The sequence below is a fragment of the Conger conger genome, chromosome 14, assembly GCF_963514075.1.
Source record: "Conger conger chromosome 14, fConCon1.1, whole genome shotgun sequence".
Lineage (NCBI taxonomy): Eukaryota > Metazoa > Chordata > Actinopteri > Anguilliformes > Congridae > Conger > Conger conger.
The window spans coordinates 19550641-19571513 of NC_083773.1; the positions used below are offsets into that span (position 1 = coordinate 19550641).

Sequence of the window (20873 nt, forward strand, 5' to 3'; positions counted from 1 at the left end):
AACAGCCCCGGTCATAACCATAAAAGAGAGAAAGCTAGAAGTCCGGTCCCTTTAGCCAGGAAAGTGATGGCTAAAAGGTCTCTAGTCTACCACCCCAAAGAAGCTAAACTGATCGGTTTACTGGATGCCTAGTCTCTTTGTTTCTGCAGCAGTCGAAGACCGCAAAAACAGCTGGAAGAAGCTTTCAGCTTTGGTCGAGGAGGAAGGCCGTGAACACATATGAATGCTCAGGGCCTTGGCCTCCAACCACAAAACAAACCCCAAAACACACATCAAACCTCACAACTTCACACCAACTGCACAGAGAGGGAATGTGCCAGCACGCTGTGAATAAAGCGGTTTGTACTGCCCACGAGCAAGCCACTTAAAATGGCCGCCGTCTGTCACGTGGAAATGTCCACAGGAATGGGTGGCCTCGGTCATTGGGGTTTCGCTGGCCAAATGGAGATGAGGTTCACTGCCTGGGAACTGTAGCCAGCAGGATACCTGCTCAAAAGGAAAAAAAGAAGGTCCAAGCATTTTCAGCTGAGAGAAATGGATGAAGATGAATGAAGAGGAAGTGTGTGTGTTTGCACGGGCATTAGTGTGCGTTTGTCTGCGTGTGTGTGTGTGTGTGTGTGTGTCCACGTATGTGTCTGTATGTGTGAGTGGGGGTGGTGAGGTGAGCATGGTGGACAAGTCGCTCCACGAAAGTACATCAGTAGATGATGCTCCAGATTCCCAAAAATCCACCATTCCCACCCCAACCCCGGGGCCCCCATCCATACCCTTCCCCACCCCGCCCCATCCCCACCCTCGCCCCAGCCCCACCCCTGCCTTCTCCTTCAGAAAAAGTGCTTCTGTTCTCAGGGTGAAAGAGTCAGTGTCGGAGCCACAGTCCCGAGCAGTGAGGTCCCATCATTCTGGTATCTTCATGGCCATGATCTCCGGCTTGGTTTTGAAGTACTGGTCGAAGCGCAGCACTGCGTACCTGCAGAGAAATGCCAGGAGAGAGAGAGAGAGAGAGAGAGAGAGATAGAGACGCCATGGGTGACTGGACCATCTGTTCTGACTGCACTCTTAAGTACTGCCGTGTTAAGATGACCCTGTCTGTAGCCTTATCACATGGCAACAGTGAAATGTGCTCATCGCATGGACAATTAGAGTGGAGGATATTGATATATTAACCTAGTTTGCTTCAGTGTGACACGATACCTCTATGTGGTGGCTGTGCTTATGTGCAACTTCTACGTTACATCCCCCAGTGGATTGATGGAGAAATGATCGATTTCATAATTTCATGTTATTTTAGTTGATACTAGCCATGACCAGCCCTGCAGCGGGTGGTGCTTCTAATTCGTTATTTTTATATAATGAATAGGAAACGCCTCTGGCCCAGGTATATAGTCTGAACAGATCCATACACACGTACCCATGACTATGCCGAGTCAGCACAGGTATTAACGTACACCAGGTGTGCGGAGACCTGGAACAGCTCTTGAATCTCAGCACACCTGGCACAGGATCACCTGCCCCACAGCACGTCTGTTTTTTGGAAACAGAACAGTCGCCTCCTAAAGAGCCTGTCACTCATGGCAACGCTGGCACTTTGTCAGGCTGGAAAACGGAAACATGAGCCACGTGGCGAAGCGTCAGCCCTGCATTAATCAGCTGTAACCAATCCCCCGTCTTCCCTGCTGGCCTTCCTGTCCACTTCAAAAGGTAACTGCTCCCACAACAAAGCCCTATTCTCTTGCCAGTCACAGAGATACCGCTGCTTATATAAGTTGGTGGCGGCTCTGTGCCACCTGCAGGGCTGCCCAACCCTGTTCCTGGAGGTTTTCATTTCAACCATAATCTGGCACACTTGATTCTATTAATTGGCAGGCAACTCAAGGAGATCTCTAGATGTTGATGAGGTGTGCTTTGTTAGGGTTGGAGTGAAAACCTACAGGACGGTAGATCTCCAGGAACAGGCTACAATAATAGCTACAAGATTAGCATTTTTGCTGCAGGCAGCAGCGTCGGCTGAATACAATGAGCTTGCAACTAAATGAGAGACGGTGAGCGCAAGAGCAGCTTAACTGCAATCTCCAATACGTTCATAAGTAAAATACAAAATTGGCTGGGCTGGAACCACTTTTATATTTTGGCTTTTAGCCTTGAAGCAGTCTTAAAATGTATCAGCGTTTTTTAATTAAAAAAAAAGGTTTTAAAATTTTTTAATGATATTTCTGTGGATTCCATTTTAGTCCATTTCTTTACCTGTTTGAATAACTTATTCTTTCGAGCCCTTTGACCATCGATTCTTAGTTCTTTTAATGTTTAATGTTGTTTGGAAGAAAAAAAGTGAGTTTCCCAGAGACATCTGGCGACTTAAACCAAATAAAATGTCCATCGGAATAGGATCATTTGTTCCATTTGAGTGGTTACATGAGGCATTTGTATCCTGATCGGCCTGTTCTGATCTGATTAAAAATGGAGTAAGCGGCTCTGTGTAAATGGGCCTACTGCAGGAGGGCCTGGACTCTTATCAACACAATCCATGTGAACGCTCTGTAGATGTTTCATAACACATTCAAATAAGTATGTTTTTAAAGCTGCAGTGGAGTTGCCTTACCCAAGGAAGTCAAAGTCGATGCTAGAATACTTGGCCTGAATGAGAGCCCAGAAGCCCCAGAAGAAATGGGAGGCCTGCAGGGAGAAAAGGAGCCAGGTTTATGGTGTGACTAGACCCTGGCAGCCTTGGTTATATGCTTGTTTGCTCACTCACTCACTCGCTCGCTCGCTCGCTCGCTCGCTCACTCACTCACACTCGCTCACTGGCTCACTGGCTCACTCACTCACTCTCACTCGCTCACTCGCTCACTCACACTCTCACTCACTCACTCACTCACTCACACTCGCTCACTGGCTCACACACACACTCACTCACACACTCACTCACTCGCTCACTCGCTCACTCGCTCACTCACTCTCTCACTCACTCACTCACTCACTCACTCACTCACACTCGCTCACTGGCTCACACACTCACACACTCACTCTCTCACTCGCTCACTCACTCACTCACTCACTCACTCACTCACTCACTCACTCACTCGCTCACTCGCTCACTCGCTCACTCACACTCTCACTCACTCACACTCGCTCACTGGCTCACACACACTCACTCACACACTCACTCACTCACTCACTCACTCGCTCACTCACACACTCACACACTCACACACTCACTCACTCACTCACTCACACTCGCTCACTGGCTCACACACTCACTCACTCACTCTCACTCGCTCACTCGCTCACTCACACTCTCACTCACTCACTCACTGGCTCACACACTCACTCGCTCACTCACTCACTCACTCACTCACACACTCACTCACTCACTGGCTCACTCACACACTCACTCACACACTCACTCACACACTCACTCACTCACTCACTCACACACTCACACACTCACTCACTCACACACTCACTCACTCACTCACTCACTCACTCACACTCGCTCACTCGCTCACTGGCTCACACACTCACTCTCACTCACTCACTCACTCACTCGCTCACTCACTCACTCACACACTCACTCACTCTCACTCTCTCACTCACTCACTCACTCACTCACTCACACTCGCTCACTGGCTCACTCACTCACTCACTCACTCACTGGCTCACTCACTGGCTCACACACACACTCACTCACACACTCACTCACACACTCACTCACACACTCACTCACTCACTCACTCACTCACTCACTCACACACTCACTCACACACTCACTCACACACTCACTCACTCACACTCACTCACTGGCTCGCTCGCTCACTCACACTCACTCGCTCACTGGCTCACTCACTCACTCACTCACTCACTGGCTCACTCACTGGCTCACACACACACTCACTCACACACTCACTCACACACTCACTCACTCACTCACTCACTCACTCACACACTCACTCACACACTCACTCACACACTCACTCACACACTCACTCACTCACACTCACTCACTGGCTCGCTCGCTCACTCACACTCACTCGCTCACTGGCTCACTCACTCACTCACTCACTCACTGGCTCACTCACTGGCTCACACACACACTCACTCACTCACTGGCTCACTCACTGGCTCACACACAAACTCACTCACTCACTCACACACTCACTCACACACTCACTCACACACTCACTCACTCACACTCGCTCACTCACACTCACTCGCTCACTGGCTCACTCACTCACTCACTCACACTCACTCGCTCACTGGCTCACTCACTCACTCACTCACTCACTGGCTCACTCACTGGCTCACACACACACTCACTCACACACTCACTCACACACTCACTCACTCACTCACTCACTCACACACTCACTCACACACTCACTCACTCACACTCACTCACTGGCTCGCTCGCTCACTCACACTCACTCGCTCACTGGCTCACTCACTCACTCACTCACTCACTGGCTCACTCACTGGCTCACACACACACTCACTCACACACTCACTCACACACTCACTCACTCACTCACTCACTCACTGGCTCGCTCACTCTCACTCACTCACTCACACTCACTCACTGGCTCACTCACTGGCTCACTCACTCACTCACTCACTCACTGGCTCACTCACTGGCTCACACACACACTCACTCACACACTCACTCACACACACACTCACTCACTCACTCACTCACTCACTCACTCACTCACTCACTGGCTCACTCACTGGCTCACTCACACACTCACTCACACACTCACTCACACACTCACTCACTCTCACGCTCACTGGCTCACTCACTGGCTCACTCACTGGCTCACTCACTCACTCACTCACTCACTCACTCACTCACTCACTCACTCACTCACTCACTCACTCTCACACACACACACACACACACACACACTCACTCACTGGCTCACTCACTGGCTCGCTCACTCTCACTCTCTGGCTCGCTCACTCACTCACTCACTCACTCTCACACACACACACACACACACACACACACTCACTCACTGGCTCACTCGCTCGCTCACTCACTCTCTCACTCGCTCGCTCACTCACTGGCTCACTCACTCACTCACTCACTCGCTCGCTCACTCACACACACACACACACACTCACACACACACTCACAGGCTCACTCACTCACACACTCACTGGCTCACTCACTCACTCACACACTTGCTCTCTCACACACACACACACACACACACTCACACACACACTCACAGGCTCACTCACTCACACACTCACTGGCTCACTCACTCACTCATCACTAACTCACACACTTGCTCTCTCACACACACACACACACACACACACACACACACACTCGCTTGCTCGCTCACTCACACACTCACTGGCTCACTCACTCACTCATCACTAACTCACACACTTGCTCTCTCACACACACACACACACACACACACACTCACTCACTGGCTCACTCACTGGCTCGCTCACTCACACTCACTCTCACTCGCTCGCTCACTCACTCTCTCACTCGCTCGCTCACTCACTGGCTCACTCACTCACTCACTCACTCGCTCGCTCACTCACACACACACTCACTCGCTCGCTCACTCACACACTCACTGGCTCACTCACTCACTCATCACTAACTCACACACTTGCTCTCTCACACACACACACACACACACACACACACACACACACTCGCTTGCTCGCTCACTCACCAGGGCAAACTTGTTGACCTGGACGTAGAGTGTCTCTAGCTCCCGCTGGCTGACGTCTCCGCCCTTCTTGGTGAACCGTTTGTAGGCCCTCAGGTAAACGAGCAGCCACTCCAGCTGCATCTCCCTGCTAGGGTACAGGCTGTAGTCCAGCTCACTCATGCCTGCACACACACACACACACACACACACAAGCACATAAACCACAGGCACAAAACATTAACCTTCATGAGGTCCATGGGTCAAAAATGACCCATTTAACAGAGTTTAACAGCAGTAAAAAAACCCAAAATGTCAGCATAAAATTTGATGACTTTTCCTGGACTGACCCTACCATTATAAAAAGTTAAACATTGCCCTTTTATAGATTTTTATAAAAATGGTACACCATCAAAAAGATTTTTGGAGTCTTTTTTAACCCAGCAGTGACTTCTGCCTTGAAGGCCCAAGATGGCCGCCGTCTGTAGAGCTTCTTGGGGGAAGCTCCCTATGGCGGCCCTCTCTCCACTCACCTGCAAACTCGTTAAAGTGGTTCCCGATGTCGAAGGCCTGGTAGTTGTAGCTGGAGTACTCATAGTCTATGAACCGCACATGACCTAAGAAGAGGAGAGTGTATTTGTGACATTCTCACAAATCAAATGTGTTCCTTCCAAACTACACATTTTGCTTTGCGTTCATCTCGAGGCAATTTGACTTTCAACTCAAACCAAAATTTCCATTGTTATTTACTAATTATTGAATCTAAGTCAGTGCCATAATTTAACCATCATTTAGGTCACTAGCTACAGACAGGGTCATGATTTATATCAATAATTATCTTCATCTTAATTTTATAAAGTGATGTTATTTTTTGCATCATGAACAATTCTATTTTTCCCACCATTTTCTTTTCCTATTCAAGTCACATGACATCAACATTTTAGTTTAAAAGGAGCAGGTTGATTGGTGGAGATCACCAATCTATTGCACACAACATTCACTCACACACTCACACATAAGGGCAATTTTCTCCAATTGGCCTACTGCATGTCTTTAGACTATGGGAAGAAAGTGGAGTACCAGGTCTAAACCCATGCGAACACAGGGAGAACATGCATACTCCAGAAAGGAGAAAGGCCCTCAGTCAGGATTCAAACTTAGTACCTTCCTCCTCTGAGCTGACAATGCTATTCACAGCACCGCTGTGCTGCCCCGCAAGTTACTCCAAAATACAAAAATTTAATTACATTAGTTCGAGGAAGTCACTGGATTATAGAGCCAGGCTTAGGCTGTGCAGCAGATAATGTCATTTGAGTGTCAGTTTAAGGCAGGGATCACAAAATCGCTGTCCTTGAGGTCCGAGAACTGCTGGTTTTCCACCCTCCCTTTACCTGGGAGTCAGCTGTGAAAACCGCTGATTAGTGCTACTGATTGGTCAGACTAATTGCTTGGGAGAAAAGGAAAGCATTTGGATTGGATGATGGCTGCTATGAGGCAGGCCTTACCTTCTTTAATGTTGTGGATGATGTTCTTACACAGCAGGTCATTGTGACACAGCACCACGGGAGAGCCCAGCTGGGACAGGTGTTCCTTCATCCAGGCCATCTCCTCTTCTAACACTTCCTGGCTTGGGACTTCCTGTTGAATTCTGAATGCAAAATCAAATGCAAAAAGAAAGGTAGTTAAAATGCTATTTTTGGCCTTACAATTTCAGCGACAGGCACAAATACTCATATGGACACAGACCACCCTGTCTGGCACCAACAATCATTCCACGTTCAAAATCACATTGATCACATTTCTTCCCCATTTTGACATTTGGTCTGAAATGAAAACAGCTGAACCTCTTGATCTTGTCTGCATGCTTTTATGCATTGAGTTGCTGCCACATGATTGGCTAATTGACTGTTTGTATTAACAAGCTGCTGTACAGGTCTACTGAATAAAGTGATCACTGATTGTATACATACCCCCCTTTCAGTACCCTTTTATTTATACAGGGCAGGTTGACTGAACACATATTTACAGGAACACCTTGTTAATCCCCCAAGTTGCCAAACCTGTATGTCTTTGTACTGTGGGAGGAAACCCACACAGGCACGAGCAGAGCACACAGAAAGTGGAGATCCCAGCCATCTTGCTGGATGGCAGCAACACTATCCACTGCACCACCGTGCCGGTGGGTTAGAGGAGTGTCGGTGAGAAAGATAAGGGTCATCCTCCGTCAGGTGATGTGGGCCAATCTGGGAGCCAGCCAACCACTTTCTGGGCTGGGTGTAATGGGCTTTGGCATCTAATCCCGTACGCGGTAAAGCTCCTGGGATCCGGCGCAGTCTGGGACACAGCCAGCCACAGCTCCCTGATGTCCCGTGATGCTCTCTGATAGCACTGTCGCCCACAGCAAGAAGGTGCTGGGTTTGAAACCCGACCAAGGCCCTCTCTGTGTGGAGTTCTGAATGTTCTCCCCGTGTCTGCGTGGGTTTCCTCCAGATACTCCGGTTTCCTAGCACAGCAATGAAGACATGCAGGCTAGGCTACAGGGGGAGGAGGTAAGGGGATTATCAGGGTCTTCCTGTAAATGAGCATGTGTGCTCAGTTAACCTGCCCTGTATACACAAAGGTTAAATCAATAAGTAAACAAGAAAGACGTGGAGCTCCTCCAGCAATCCGGAAGCGTGCAGAGGATGAGTAGGGAATACTCCCAGGGGGGCGCAGGGTGTTGCGACAGAGGTGTCCTTTGTTGAAGAGACTGATGTGCCTGGTGCCATTTGCGCTGGCGGTTGCCGTGGTGACGACAGCGTCGTCAACGATAAACTTCAGCATGTAAACATCCACGCTGTGTTTGTGACAGCTGGTGCTGCCATTGTTTAGGCCACTGTTGTAATTACATAAAAGCCTCATGCTGCACTTAAGCAGCACTTAACCTGCTCATAGCAATATATCGAACAACGCAATAATCCAAGTTAGACCTTTTTAACAGATTCTGGCAAGGCAGTGACTGTTTCGCTGAACCCCCTTCAACAGAAACCTCCTGAGCCCACAAAGGAGTCAGGAGAACAGGAACGACAATTAGGTCACTGAACCCACACTTAGCCTGTGTCATCATTAGCATCTCCAGCAGGCCTTTTCAACAGGCCTTTTATTTCTAAATAAACTTTTTTTATTTTGAAATATTTTCCCAAATCTGTATATAGCCATTGCATATCAAGTCAGACCCCCTACACGTATCTGCAAGGGCCCTCAGTTCAAAACCCAGGAGCTATACCCAGGATTCTGTGTGATTTCACCATACTTTCATACTCCACAACAAACCCTAGCCAAGTTACCGCATGCATTTCAAACGCAGGAGTGCAACAAATGTTTTTTCATGTCAGTGTGGAATGTACTCTTCTTCCTGCATAACCTAGTTTGTTGTGGTTAACATGAAATGAATACCTTGGTGACATCTTGCTCAATTTCCATTTCATTTTGACAAGATTCATGTGATCTAAGCCTTAGGGCTATTAGTCACCAGACCTAAAACTAGTTTTCTACAATTTTACATATTGACTTTTACATATGTGCTCAGATATATTCATGTTTGCTTTTGCTTCTGTAGAATTACCGCCCCCTGAAAGTGTTTTTCAGTCCGACAAAATATATACTTCTACATTAGGTTGTGCTCTGGAAGCCAGCTTCTGTTATTCCTATTTATTAGTTTTGACATCATTAGCATACAGTATTTAACAATTTCTCTACCCATGTCCCTTTCTCACCCCCTACTCGACCCAGCTCCTGGTCCAAGCGATGGTTCTGTCCCGCCTGGACTACTGCAATTCCCTCTTGACTGGCCTCCCAGCATCCGCCATCAGACCCCTCCAACTCATCCAGAATGCAGCAGCTCGTCTGGTCTTCAACCTTCCCAAATACTCACACGTCACCCCCCTGCTTACTTCCCTCCACTGGCTGCCTGTCATGGCTCGCATCAAATTCAAAACATTGGTGCTAGCCTTCCAAGCAGTTAAAGGGTCTTCCCCAGCTTATCTGCAAAAAATCATCAGACCCTACACCCCTGCCAGACCTCTTCGTTCAGCCTCCACAGGCCGCTTGGCACCTCCCCCTCTCAGAACCTCCACCTCACGCTCACGACTACTATCTGTTCTGGCTCCACGGTGGTGGAACAAACTCCCCGTTGAGGTCAGAACTATAGAATCTCTCCCCACCTTCAAGCGCAAGCTGAAGACACACCTCTTCAAGCAGCACCTCTCCCCATCCCTCCCTACCTCCCTGTGAACCTTAATTGTTGTCTCTGTGACTTGCTTTGTGTATCGGTATTTTTAGTTGGCTAGGTAAGCAGTGTTTGGATAGTTTTGCTCTGTTTGTTTGTTTGTTCAAAAAAATAAATAAATAAAGAAATAAATAAAATTGGCCCTTGTCCTTATCTTTGTTGTACAGGTAGCAGTTGAAATTGTACTTCCCTCTAGGGTCTTTCAGCGAACCTATCCCTGGTTATGGGTATGCACTTTGTTGTACGTCGCTCTGGATAAGAGCGTCTGCCAAATGCCAATAATGTAATGTAATGTAATGTAACCAACATGCTCTCATGTCATGGCAGATTCCAGTTACTGGATGAGCTTGGTGATTATCTGGAGCCAACAACAAAAAGTTGAAAACCAAGAGCTATAGTGATTCCATGTCTGATTTCACCCTGAAGGATGCCACTAGCTAAGTTACTCCATGCATTTCAAACTCATGAGTGCAACAAATGTTTTTCATGACGTGACATTCTGCATGCCACGTTTTTAAACGCGTTGCTGGTGCTGAAAGCCATGCTGTCAAAGGTCCTGTTTACAGCACATTTCCTAATAATCGAGAGGCCCTTCCAAATGAGTCCAATTTAAAGGTACAGCACACCCAAATTGCATAATTCTATAATAATTTTCCGTGGGCAGTAGTTTCCATGAACTAGCCCTTCTGCTTCGGTTGCTACGCTACAGATAATAATGAATTTCAGGGTCCAATTCCACCATTAGCTGCAGCGTATCAGGTAGCAGGAGACGCAGAAGGGCCAGTTTGTGGAAACTACTTCCCATAGACAACTATTACAGAATTATGCAATTTGGGTGAACCATCCCTTTAATTAATGATCTTAGTCTATGCCATCTTTTCTTTTGTGTCTTGCCTGGTTTGCCCTGTCTTTGAGCCAATTATTTTAAGTAAATACAGCGTTGCATTTAAATGAGCCTGCTGCGCTTGCCAGCTGTGTTCATTTACATTACCATTACCATAACCTTAAATAACCCGCTAAATAGAAAACATGTGGCGCTGATGGTAATTTGCAGCATGCTTAGTGTATATATAGCCCCAATCTTATCCAAAAAAGGGCCGGTGTGAGTGCAGGTTTGTGTTTTAGCCCAGCACTAAGACACCTGATTCTACTTACCAAGGTCTTCATTGAAGATCATCATTAAATCAGGTGTTGTAGTGCTCAGCTAAAACAATCTTTTGGGTAAGATTGGACACCTCTGCTTAAAGTGAAGTTCCCTAACCTATATACTACATCCATACCAGAACCAGGAAGAGTGATAAGCTAAGACAAGATAAGATGCACTTCATTGATCCCCATGTCCTCTGGATTTGACCCATCCTAGTTACTTAGGAGCAGTGAGCAGCCCCAGGGACCAACGTCAGTTCTGAGGCCAGTGCCTTGGTCAAGAGCAAAGGCAGGAGCACCTAACCTGACATGCATGTCTTTGAGTGTGTATCCAGAGTAAACCCATGCAAACATGGGGAGAACATCCAGAACCTCCTTCTTGCGAGGCAACAGCACTAAGCACTACGCCAGCGTACCATGAGTGTAGAGGAGGAGGAGGATTACCTGGTGTTAGAGGCTTGGTCGGTGAACTCTGTGGCCACCAGGCTGAAGTACTTCCTGATTTTGATCCACAGGTTGGGTTTGGGAATGCAGCCATTGTGCGCGTGGATAGCGTGGATTCGCGCCATCTCCCCGGCAATCAGCCTGCCATGGAAACGGGAGCATTCATTACATTACATTACATTAATGGCATTTGGCTGACGCTCTTATCCAGAGCGATGTACAGTTGATTAGATTAAGCAGGAGACAATCCTCCCCTGGAGCAATGCAGGGTTAAGGCCCTTGCTCAAGGACCCAACGGCTGTGCAGACCTCATTGTGGCTACACTGGGATTAGAACCACCGACCTTACGGGGCCCAGTCATTTACCTTAACCACTATGCTACAGGCCGCTCACAAGAACACAGAGCCACAAGCCACAATGCAGTCCTCATCACCGGCTGCTGATTCGCCTCTATCCCCGAGACTTTTTATGTCTTTTAATTTTTTTTGATACTGACAGTAAACACATTAATATTTGCTATTACCTACTATAAAATAGACCACGTTTTACAGTGATTGCAAATCTGATACAGTAATAGCCTGCTCTCTCCATGCACAAAGCAATTTATTAGTAGCTACAATTAACATTACAAAACATACAATATTCTGCCATCAATTAATTGTTTTGAATGTTGTAACCATTTTATGAAAGCAATGTGGCACTCGAGGCCGTAGAGTATGGTGAACCGAGTCACGGCTACAGAGGGTCCACAGCCCTCTGCTTTGCATCGTGCCTAACAGCACACTCTATTCAGATTGAGCGCTGCCTCTCCTGCAATACCGCTTAATCGTGTAACCACCCTGCGGTTTTATATTAGTACTGAAAGGTAGTACTAATGGCTTAGCCGATGATTTGTCTACATATTCAGGCCACTTGTTCCAAATGTAACCGTATCAGTGATTATTATAATCCAGAAAGCATTAACTCACTGCTTTCACTGCTTTTTATTTGTTCACATGAGACTGTTTTTCAAAATTACCCATTGCTATTACCTCAATGTTACCTGGGCCCTCATGTGTAGGACACACCTTTGCAGCAGTAAACACTGGAACTGGAAAATCCTGACAGTTGTCAGAACCTGCACATACATGTTATGTGAAAATACCTGTTTAATATCACACGCTACTCTGTCCATAGCGGAAATGGAGCACAAACATGTCTTTAATTATGCAATGATGATCCCTGCCAAAATTTAAATGCTGCTTCTAGGTCACACCCTATATATACATATTTCCAAGGAGACTTTGGTGTCTCAGGTCTTGAGAGTCCTCACTGTCTGAATTTAGACCACGATTTCAGATGAGAACTCCTCCCTCCCCTTCACGTCTTGAGGGGCCTCCTCTCTACTCTGTAGGTTGCACCATCCTGCCCGGGGACCACGAGGGAGGCCTCCTGACGTCTGAGGGCCCTGAAGGCGTGGTACCTGAGCAGGGTGGGGTCTCGGACGTCCTGAGGCCCGAGCGCGTCGCCCTGCATGAACTCGTAGCAGATGCCGTTCTGGAAGGTGCAGTAGAGGCGAGGGGCGCAGCCGTTGGCATGGAGGACCTGGAAGCTCTTCAGCTCGTTGTCCCGGTCCACGATCAGCTCCGTCTTGTTCCCATACACCCGCACCAGCACCACATCCTCCGGGGAGTCCTCCATGTGGCAGCCTACCAGCTTGTTGGTCGTTCCCTCTGTGAAGAGCTGAAGGAGGGGACACCGTCAGCGGGGCAACCAATCCACCGTGTGCCTTCAACAGCACCATCACGGTGTAATACAGAGATATATGGTACGGTGTAGCTTCAACAGCACCATCACGTGTGTAATACAGAGATATAAGGTACGGTGTAGCTTCAACAGCACCATCCCGGTGTAATAGAGATGTAAGGTACAGTGTGACTTCAGCAACATCATCATGGTGTATTACAGAGATATACCGTTTGGTGTACCTTCAACAGCAAACAAACTATTTTGTGAATTGTTACAGAATGAGTTTTAGACAATTACACCAGAGACACCGGCAAAATTATCTGCAAAGCAGCAGGTAAACTGATCCTATATGGTGTAGCTTCAACACCACCATTACACAATGTATTAAATAAATATACGGTATGGTGTAGCTTCAACAGAATAATTGCATGGTTTATTAAAGCGATATAAGGTATGGTGTACCTCAGACAGCATCATCGCACCGTGTATTAAAGCAAAGTAAGGGGCAGTGTACCTTCAACAGCATCATCATACAGTGTATTAGAGATATACAATACGGTGTAGCTTCAACTCACATTATCACAAGGTGCATTAAACAGATATATCATATGGTGTGACGTCATCACATGGTGTATTAAAGAGACAGGTATTGTGTGGCTTCAACAGGATCACCACAGTGATTTGAGATATATGGTACGGTGTAGCTTCAACAGCCCAAACTGTTTAGTGCATCATTACAGAATGAGTTTGAGAATTTTTAGAGAATTACAGCCTAATCATCTGCAGAGCAGCAGGTAAACTGATCCTTGCGAAACTCGACAAACCTTAGGGAAATAACATCTCCGAGCTCTGGCCTCTAGATGGATTAAAAAATAATAATTTTAAACAGGCTCTACAAAACACTGCAGGAAAATAAGAGTCAAATAAGGAAATGTTCTGCAGGGATTGTATTAGGTTTCAGGACTCAAATTTTCTAAATGTAGGGTGTGTTCAGCTTTCAGGTTGAAGGTTTTCACTCTAGCGCTAACAAAGCACTCCTCATTCAACAGCTGGAGCAGAGCTGCCCAACCCTGTTCCTGGAGATCTACTATCCAGGGCGGCCTGTAGTGTAGTGGTTAAGGTAAATGACTGGGACACGCAAGGTCAGTGGTTCTAATCCTACAGCCACAATAAGATCCGCACAGTTGTTGGGCCCATGAGCCAGGCCCTAAACCCTGCATTGCTCCAGGGGAGGCTTGTCTCCTGCTTAGTCTAATCAACTGTGCGTCGCTCTGGATAAGAGCGTCTGCCAAATGCCAATAATGTAATATAATGTAATGTGTTCACTCCAACCCTAACAAAGCACACCACATTCAACAGCTAGAGCATAGCTGCCCAACCCTGTTCCTGGAGATCTACCATCCTGTACGTTTTCACTTCAACCTTAACAAAGCACACCTCATTCAACAGCTAGATATCTCACTGAACTGCTTAGTAGTAGACTCAGATGTGCCAAATTAGGGCTGAAATGTGAACCTACAGGATGGTAGATCTCCAGGAACAGGAAATGCGCTGTAGGACAGCAGATCTTTCTGCTAAAAAGAAGTTGACACACCCTCTCACCCCACCACCCACAACTGCATTTCTCAAATTCTCTGTGTTTTTTTGTCCAGAGATGTCTCTGCAGATCATTGGGCACGTGGGCACAGCTTTTGATCAGACAGACTGCACCACTTTGTGAGCCTTTATGTTCAGATCTGCGCTTCCACACACAATGACGGCCCTAAGACCGGCCGTCATTCCTCCAATACCTCTGCCTCTGTGTGCTGCTACATGCATCAGTGCCACCGAGTGCACATGTTTGGAGTAAATATTAAAATGACGTGTTGTACACTAATATTTATTATTATAATTTTTTATCTATTTTCCATGACAAATGCATTACTGACACCTATTTCATCAGACGTGAACTTTGTGTCCAGATGACTGGACAATAAAGTCGTCATCAATAAGCAGTTCAAGGAACAGATCTCACCAGCTATCACTACTCATTATTAGCAGGCTATGACTCATCGCTCCAGTCAAATGGTCAGGGTGGCGTGTCCTTCGATATGGCAGGATGTTTTGGAATGTCACTATCACACTGGGTTAGCCAATTATTTACAACAACTCTCCCTCCCCCCGCGTCTTATCACGCTGAAAGTTATAAACACCCCGCCCGATTCCGCCAAAGTCTGATGAAAGTGTTCCCAGTCACCCTAATCCAGGTGGAATGTGGGCATCGGTGCTCCTAATGAATGGTCACCACGGCGACAGGAGGGGCATGACCTCCTGGCAGATCATGTGAATGGACCGGAGCGTGAGCACAACTTCCGGAATGCTGAGAGCGGAATTCCGCTCCCTCACATGCTCGGTTTCAAACATTGCTTTGTTTAACCTGTTACTACATACACAGCACCTCAAAAGTTTGTATTTGTTTTCAGAGGGTAAATAGCTTCTAGTAATCAGAGACTGAGCAACTATGTAGTCCTGGCAGCGCAACAGAAGGTTCAATCCTGTTTCATGTGACTAGCCGTTTCAAAATATTTAATTGATAATTTACTGTAACTTCCATTTTATTCAGTGTGCTTCTCATAAGTGGTTTTTGTTATAGCTCGTATTATGATCGCATAACTATCGAGCCAGTGAAAGCTCACTATGTTAAACTTTATGGAAAGCAATTTTTTTTTTCTTTATGGATACCGTATGTGATTAGAATGTTCTCAATCCTACTCTTCAAAGGAGTTTTAACGGTGTTAAGCGTCTGGCACCCCTTTCCCAGCCAAAAGCGTGAGAGGCTTGTCAAACAAAAGCCCCCAAAACAATCCCCTTTTCATTGATGAAAAGCACACCGCTGCTTTCACACGGTGGTAAACATTCGACTGAGGGCATTCCTGTTGGGACAGGCCAATACCATCCACAGAGAGGCGGGCGGCTCTCTCTGTCACCGATAGGGCCATTTGCCGTGCGAAAGCGACCAGTCGTGATCTGCGGCCACTTTTTCGGCTGCCCAGGGACTGTCTGGTTCACAGTGAAAAAGAAAAATAATTCAACATTTCAGTCTAAACAGAGAGGAAGACAGAAGAGCAAATAACAGAAGCAAACAGTGTGGAGCAGAAAAAGAGAGATAGGCTGCCTCATGTCCGTGAAGGCCAGGAACAAGGCCATGTAGACATAGACAACTTTGCTCCATACTCCACACAGGAAGGGGAAAGGATCCTGACTGTGCTTTATTAAACCAACGGTTTAACATTTCTCCCTTCCTGGTGTCACATTTCTACCTAATGCAGAAGGCAAGAACTAGAATACTCCACTTACAGCTGGTCCAGAATAATGTGAAATACTGGTCACTTGCAGTCTATGGTAGTAGTGTTGAGAAGGCATGATTATAGATATCAAAATATAGGGATCACACTTTAAATATAGAGTAATACAATGCATATTATAAAAATAATGTTACTCATCTGTAATAAATGTGCACAAGCAGAGCACAACAAAGTATGTTGAAAATGTATTTGTATTTAGAATAAATAGAAGATATAACCATCAGTATTGCTGGCTGGTTCTAGTATAGCAGGGTACAGCTTTTAGGGTTTTAATAAACCCTTTTGTGTGTCTTGGCCCTTAACCCTGCATTGCTCCAGGGGAGGACTGTCTCCTGCTTATTCTAATCAACTGTACGTCGCTCTGGATAAGAGCGTCTGCCAAATGCCAATAATGTAATGTAATGTCTACCCATTTATTTAGATTTCAGAGCATCCACAGCACAGCTTCTGAATGGATCTGTAGTTACACCCATCATCCAACTTCTCACTTTTTAATATTTTTTTTAACAAATCCTTATTCAACAGGTAGTGCACCAAACACTACAACTTCCCTGCATTGATGCAGGGGTGGCTTCAATTACTTACTGCAGTTTTTTTTTATGCAAAGTTGTATATATTTTTAAGTATACCCAACACAGTCAGGGTAGCTTCGAATGTAACCGTTTAAAGTTTTTTTTTTTTTTTTTTTTTTTTTTTTTTTTTTAGAAGAAGAAGAATTCCAAGTCATTGTTCTATAGCGTACGAGTCAGCACTGGAATGTTCAGTTACGGGAGTGTTCAGTTAAGAACATTCGAATCACATATTGTCACCTCACACACCTTAAAGGGTTAATAACGCGCCGCGTTGGACTGTGGGAGCACGAGCTGTGACGTCAGACCATCAGACCATCGATTTCGCGCAGCTGCCCAACTGCGTAGCCAGGTCACCTGGGTAACCGACAGTTCGTCAGAGTAAATCCGCCGGGCAGCGAGGGCGGACACGTAACTTAACTTTAGGCGTTTGATTTTTAAAAAAAATACGCGTCCAGAAAAGACAAAATCCTCCTAGAGCCAGATTGAACAACTGTATACGCCTGAAAATAACAGTGAAGATGGTGGAGACGGTTGTTCTGTAACGTTACTGCAGCAGTAGGCCTAAATCAGGCTGCTGAATAAAGCCAGAATTTACTGTATGGTAACACCAACAACGACAAACTGATACCAGAACACGTATAACTGGTTAACATTTAACGTTAACTAGTTATTAGCTACCAAGTCTAATAACTGAAATTGCTTCTTTATTAAGCAGCTAAGCGAGCACTTTCATATCTGGCTTACTTAGCTAGAGGCGACAGGCTAATTTGGCATTTGCCACAGCAACTGTCACTTACATGTGTGAGTCTGCATCAACAACGTTAGCTAGATTTCCCCTACACTGGTATGCAACACTGGCAAGGCAAACACGTCTGCATTGCTGGATATATAACCGACGGATTATTTGCTCAACAATTGAAGCATACCTGTGCGAGTCATACATACATCGTGTACAGCATAAAGCTTCAGAGTACTCGCTTGCCAAGCCCACTTTTGCACCTCAAATTGAACTAAATCTACACAAAGCACAACATGAAAGCCGTGAGGCTGTAGTGTTAACTTGGCGAGCCATGCTCAAAGAAAGAAGGTGATAATTTCCATCTTCCTCGGCCAGTTTCTATCATCTACAGCGGGTGTCTAGAATATATTCTAACGTTAGCGCATTGCCTAGCGGTATTGGATGACAAATTACATTTGTTTTACGGCTATAATATGTAATGGCAATATAGGTTCCAGAACACACAGACATTTGTATAAAATCATTACCAAAGCGATGATAAGTCTTATCATACTAATTAGCTAGTCTTATTTTGCCGGCTAGCTGATGCTACATGGGAGATGAGAGCGTTATGTAGCTTTATCCTTGCTATTGTTAAATATCCAAGGATGTTGGCCCTAAACCTTCTAACGTGAGCTATCTAACCGTAGGCGACTGCTTTAGCTAGTCTAAGCGAAATGCTAATTCCACCAAAATTAGTCATTGGTCATTTTTGTGTTCTCTAATGCTAACGTTAGCTAGCTTCATGCAAATACTGAAAGCGTTGCAATCTAAGTTTTAATTCCAAGTGATGTTTAATAAATTCCAGCTAGCTTGCTAGCTAGACTAGCTAACGTCCAAGATACGGTAAGATATCCATCGCATATCTTTTAGGTGGCTGGCCAGCTAATCATATACCCATGAGATAACTTACCTTGGTTTTGACAAGGTTCATGTCCCATGCCGGTCGCAGCTCTTTCATGAGTTTCATTGCGCCATCTATGACGTTATGTTCGTCCACAAAAATTGGGAATTTTCTGATTATGGGTGAGCCGACCGGCACATGTATCTCAGTCTCCATATTAAGGTGTTTGTTTTTTCTTTTAGAATGTATGACAGATATTTCAGCTGTGTGGCATATAACGCAGAAGTCAACACTTCGTTATTCGCGTGTCTATCTTATGTATAGCTACAGTAAAATGCGACTCAGCCAGAGACTAATCAATTTGATCAAGTTAGCCTGTTTCTTGGCTTCCTAGCCGATGCTACTAGCTAACTAACGTAAATGTTACTACTAGTCCGCCGACTTTAGATTGTCAATGCTCTGTCCTTGCTTGGCACCGCCCTCGTTGAATCATCCGATTACAGTCTTACAGTCGTTCCAGTGCAATTTGAAGTCAGGAGCAGCCGCGGCTACAGCAAATGACGCGAATGGCCGACGCCCACTTTCTCTGGTGCTGACCGACTGAAGATGGCTAATCTGGAGATTTTACGACTGGTTTAAGATATAACCCACCCCGAGCATCAGTCTGCATCCTTTTGGGGGCGATGTTGGTACTATGGGGACACTATGGGGATGGCAGAGGCACAGAGGTGTGACTTGTTCCCCTAACGTTACCGATATTAAAAACTGTTCGCATGCTTTCCAAACCATCACATACTCTCCTAGCATAAAGCAGTTGAATATTGAGTTTATTTATATACTAAGTGAATGTAGACACTGTTACTAGACCACTGCATCCTGTGCAATACGCATTTGTTGGACACTAAACCACATGGCTGGTATTTAAAATCAAATATCAAATACCATTGTTTCCACATAGTGCACGTACTACTATAGACTGCATACTTTGCGGTCACACGAAACTCATTAGATATAGCTAGCTTTTTCAAACCTCCAAAAGAAAAATTGCAATTAATTTGATGTGTAGCTACCGGAAACCGAGGACGAAAGTTAGATATGAGTTAAGCATCTCTTCACACGAATCTCTTGAGGTGGCCAATTGTAACAGAGGAACGTTCACAAGATGATTATTTTAATGTCTAAATACATTGTTGCTCTCTAGTGGATGGAAGACCGTACGACCGAAATATTGCTTCTGAATGCAATCTACAATATATCATTCGGTATGCTGTATAGGGATTGTGTGCTGTATGTATATGTTAATTATCATGTTATATATACAGGGAATGCAATTTCCTGTGTGGTTGCGTATTTGCATATTTGTATGTGTTTTATATGCCACGTGTAGCCATAGACAAATATCTCCAGGTGTGGTTTTACTCATCCTAATTTAATTTCATCTGTTTCCAGTACAGTGCACCAGGCGTACATGGCCACACCCTGGCCTTGACTTCAGCCCCTACCACTGAAGAGTCATGACTAACCTTCACCATAGCATTGCCTCTCAATTGTGAGTCAAGACTGACAACAATGTTGCCGTCATCCATTCTCTGAGGCCATTTCTTCTCAAATGACTTCAGGAGCATGTATTCTAATGAGCACAACAATACAGCCCCTAAGAACAGGACTGACATAAAGAGAAAGGGCTGCTACTCTTTGAGTCCTGTCTGCGTTAATAACTATTTAAATTCACAGAATGTATGAACTGCTTTTATAATGGAGTCTCAGCGGGGGAACAGGAGACGATTGTGTAGCTCTAAACAACACCGGCGGTTCTTGTCAGACCTGTTCTGTGCATGTTGTGTGAAATCCTTCTGTCCATGGTCACATGTTCTTCCCTCTGAACGGCTGCTGTGGCTGTTATTGAGCTGTCCGAAACAGCAGTCCCCCACTTCCTGCCCCCCAGAGTCAAGCACATATCGCAGTAAAGCTGTGTGTCAGCCTCTCACTGTTTTAGGAACTCCACCCTGGACATATTATGCCCCTGGACAGATTTCTGTGCCTTTTTGTTAAAGTAAAATGTGCAGGATTAGATATGAAGC

The 20873-nt window shown here is 45.7% G+C and overlaps 1 protein-coding gene across 2 annotated transcripts; it reads right to left on the minus strand.

The window, feature by feature from the left end:
* Positions 1-810: 810 nt before the first annotated feature.
* On the minus strand, positions 811-19512 carry etnk2 (ethanolamine kinase 2). Of its 2 annotated transcripts, XM_061219752.1 has the most exons (8): positions 18862-19512; positions 12989-13248; positions 11527-11667; positions 7175-7317; positions 6203-6286; positions 5694-5854; positions 2600-2673; positions 811-970 (listed from the first exon to the last, which is right to left on the minus strand). In XM_061219752.1, exons 1-8 carry the CDS (start codon positions 19006-19008, stop codon positions 898-900), a joined length of 1083 nt encoding a protein of 360 aa, XP_061075736.1. In that variant the 5' UTR covers positions 19009-19512; the 3' UTR covers positions 811-897. The 2 variants fall into 2 exon arrangements, with proteins under 2 accessions (XP_061075736.1, XP_061075737.1); XM_061219753.1 differs by lacking the exons at positions 12989-13248; positions 18862-19512 and adding an exon at positions 12558-12967.
* Between the last annotated feature and the right edge of the window lie 1361 nt (positions 19513-20873).

Coding starts and splice junctions, on each gene's coding strand:
- etnk2 (XM_061219752.1), bottom strand. CDS start 19,008: ATGGAGACTGAGATACATGTGCCGGTCGGCTCACCCATAATCAGAAAA. Junction 11,668..12,988: donor CGAGACCCCACCCTGCTCAG/GTACCACGCCTT, acceptor TTTCCATGGCAG/GCTGATTGCCGGGGAGATGG. Junction 7,318..11,526: donor GACCAAGCCTCTAACACCAG/GTAATCCTCCTC, acceptor TTTTGCATTCAG/AATTCAACAGGAAGTCCCAA.